The sequence below is a fragment of the Rhagoletis pomonella genome, unplaced genomic scaffold (assembly GCF_013731165.1).
Source record: "Rhagoletis pomonella isolate Grant_MI unplaced genomic scaffold, Rhpom_1.0 Rhpom_scaffold_00002, whole genome shotgun sequence".
NCBI classification, from domain to species: Eukaryota; Metazoa; Arthropoda; class Insecta; order Diptera; family Tephritidae; genus Rhagoletis; species Rhagoletis pomonella.
In genome coordinates this window covers 15101561-15102685 of record NW_023458556.1, presented here as the reverse complement: position 1 = coordinate 15102685, position 1125 = coordinate 15101561, and the positions used below count along the sequence as shown (strand labels likewise).

The 1125-nt window shown below is 34.7% G+C and overlaps 1 protein-coding gene across 1 annotated transcript; it reads left to right on the top strand.

The window, feature by feature from the left end:
* The first annotated feature begins 173 nt into the window (after positions 1-173).
* Positions 174-551, top strand: LOC118734465 (phosphopantothenoylcysteine decarboxylase subunit VHS3-like). The gene has a single exon (XM_036464184.1). The coding sequence runs from the start codon at positions 174-176 to the stop codon at positions 549-551; it is 378 nt and encodes a 125-aa protein (XP_036320077.1).
* Positions 552-1125: the final 574 nt, after the last annotated feature.

The window sequence follows — 1125 nt, the reverse complement described above, 5'->3', positions numbered from 1 at the left end:
AAACAAAAAGTCGGATGTAATCTGCGTTACAAGGTTACGCGATTTGAGTACGCAACAATATAAAAAGATTAGCTCGAAGAATATATTTTACATTAATTTATGTTGAGCCTTTGACAAAAGTCAAGATATTTTGTTATTTCTCATAGTAAAGACATAAAAAAAAAAATACAAAAATGAAACTGCTTTTAGTATTTACCATTTCCTGCTTGGCGATTTCCAACACGTGGGCGGCAACTCTGGACGCAGAAAGCAATGTACGCCCTATAAAACTTCCTTCTAAGGAATCATCGAATACATTGAAAGCAGAAGAGGCCGTACGAGTAGCAGCAGAAGAAGATAGCGCGGCAAACGAAGATAGTGGATCAGAAGAAGATAATGGAGATGAAGACGATAGCTTAGGAGCAGAAGATAGTGAAGAAGAATACGACAGTAGTGAATATGATGAGGACAATTATAAGGATAACGGTGATGACAACGATAACAACGATGATTCTGATCTTTATGCGGATTATTTAAGTGACGAAGACGAGGATGCTGCTAATGAAGGATAAGGATGATTGTGGTGGTAATGAAGACGATGACGAGAAGGACGAGGATAAAGTTGATAGTGGTGGTAATGAAGACGATCATGATGGTGATGTTTTTGATGTACTCAACTAATCGTACAAAAACTTATCGCCCTACGCAGAAAAAAGAAACCGAATGTTTTCATGTCCCAATTACACATCGTTAAATATGTATAGCATAACAAATTCATTTTCAAAAATAGCGTAAGAAAGTTTTCACATAAAATCATCAAGCAAAATATACAATTATATATAATTAATAATGCGTACTATGATAGATCAAGGAATTTTAATAGATCGTAAAAAATTAGAAACTAGTCACTAATCTTCGCTATGCTATAGCTAAGTTTCAATCTCAATTTATAAAGTTTCGGTTGGGTATAGTATATATTTTTGAAACATCGATAATATCGGTTCAAAAATCGATTTTTGCCATCGATGTTTACAATTTCCTATAATCGCTAAATTGACGATACTCATCGATGCCAGTTTCAACGATCTTTTAACATCGACTTTGGTGTGACTCAGACTTGAATTCAACTTACCCATGATGCTCCTA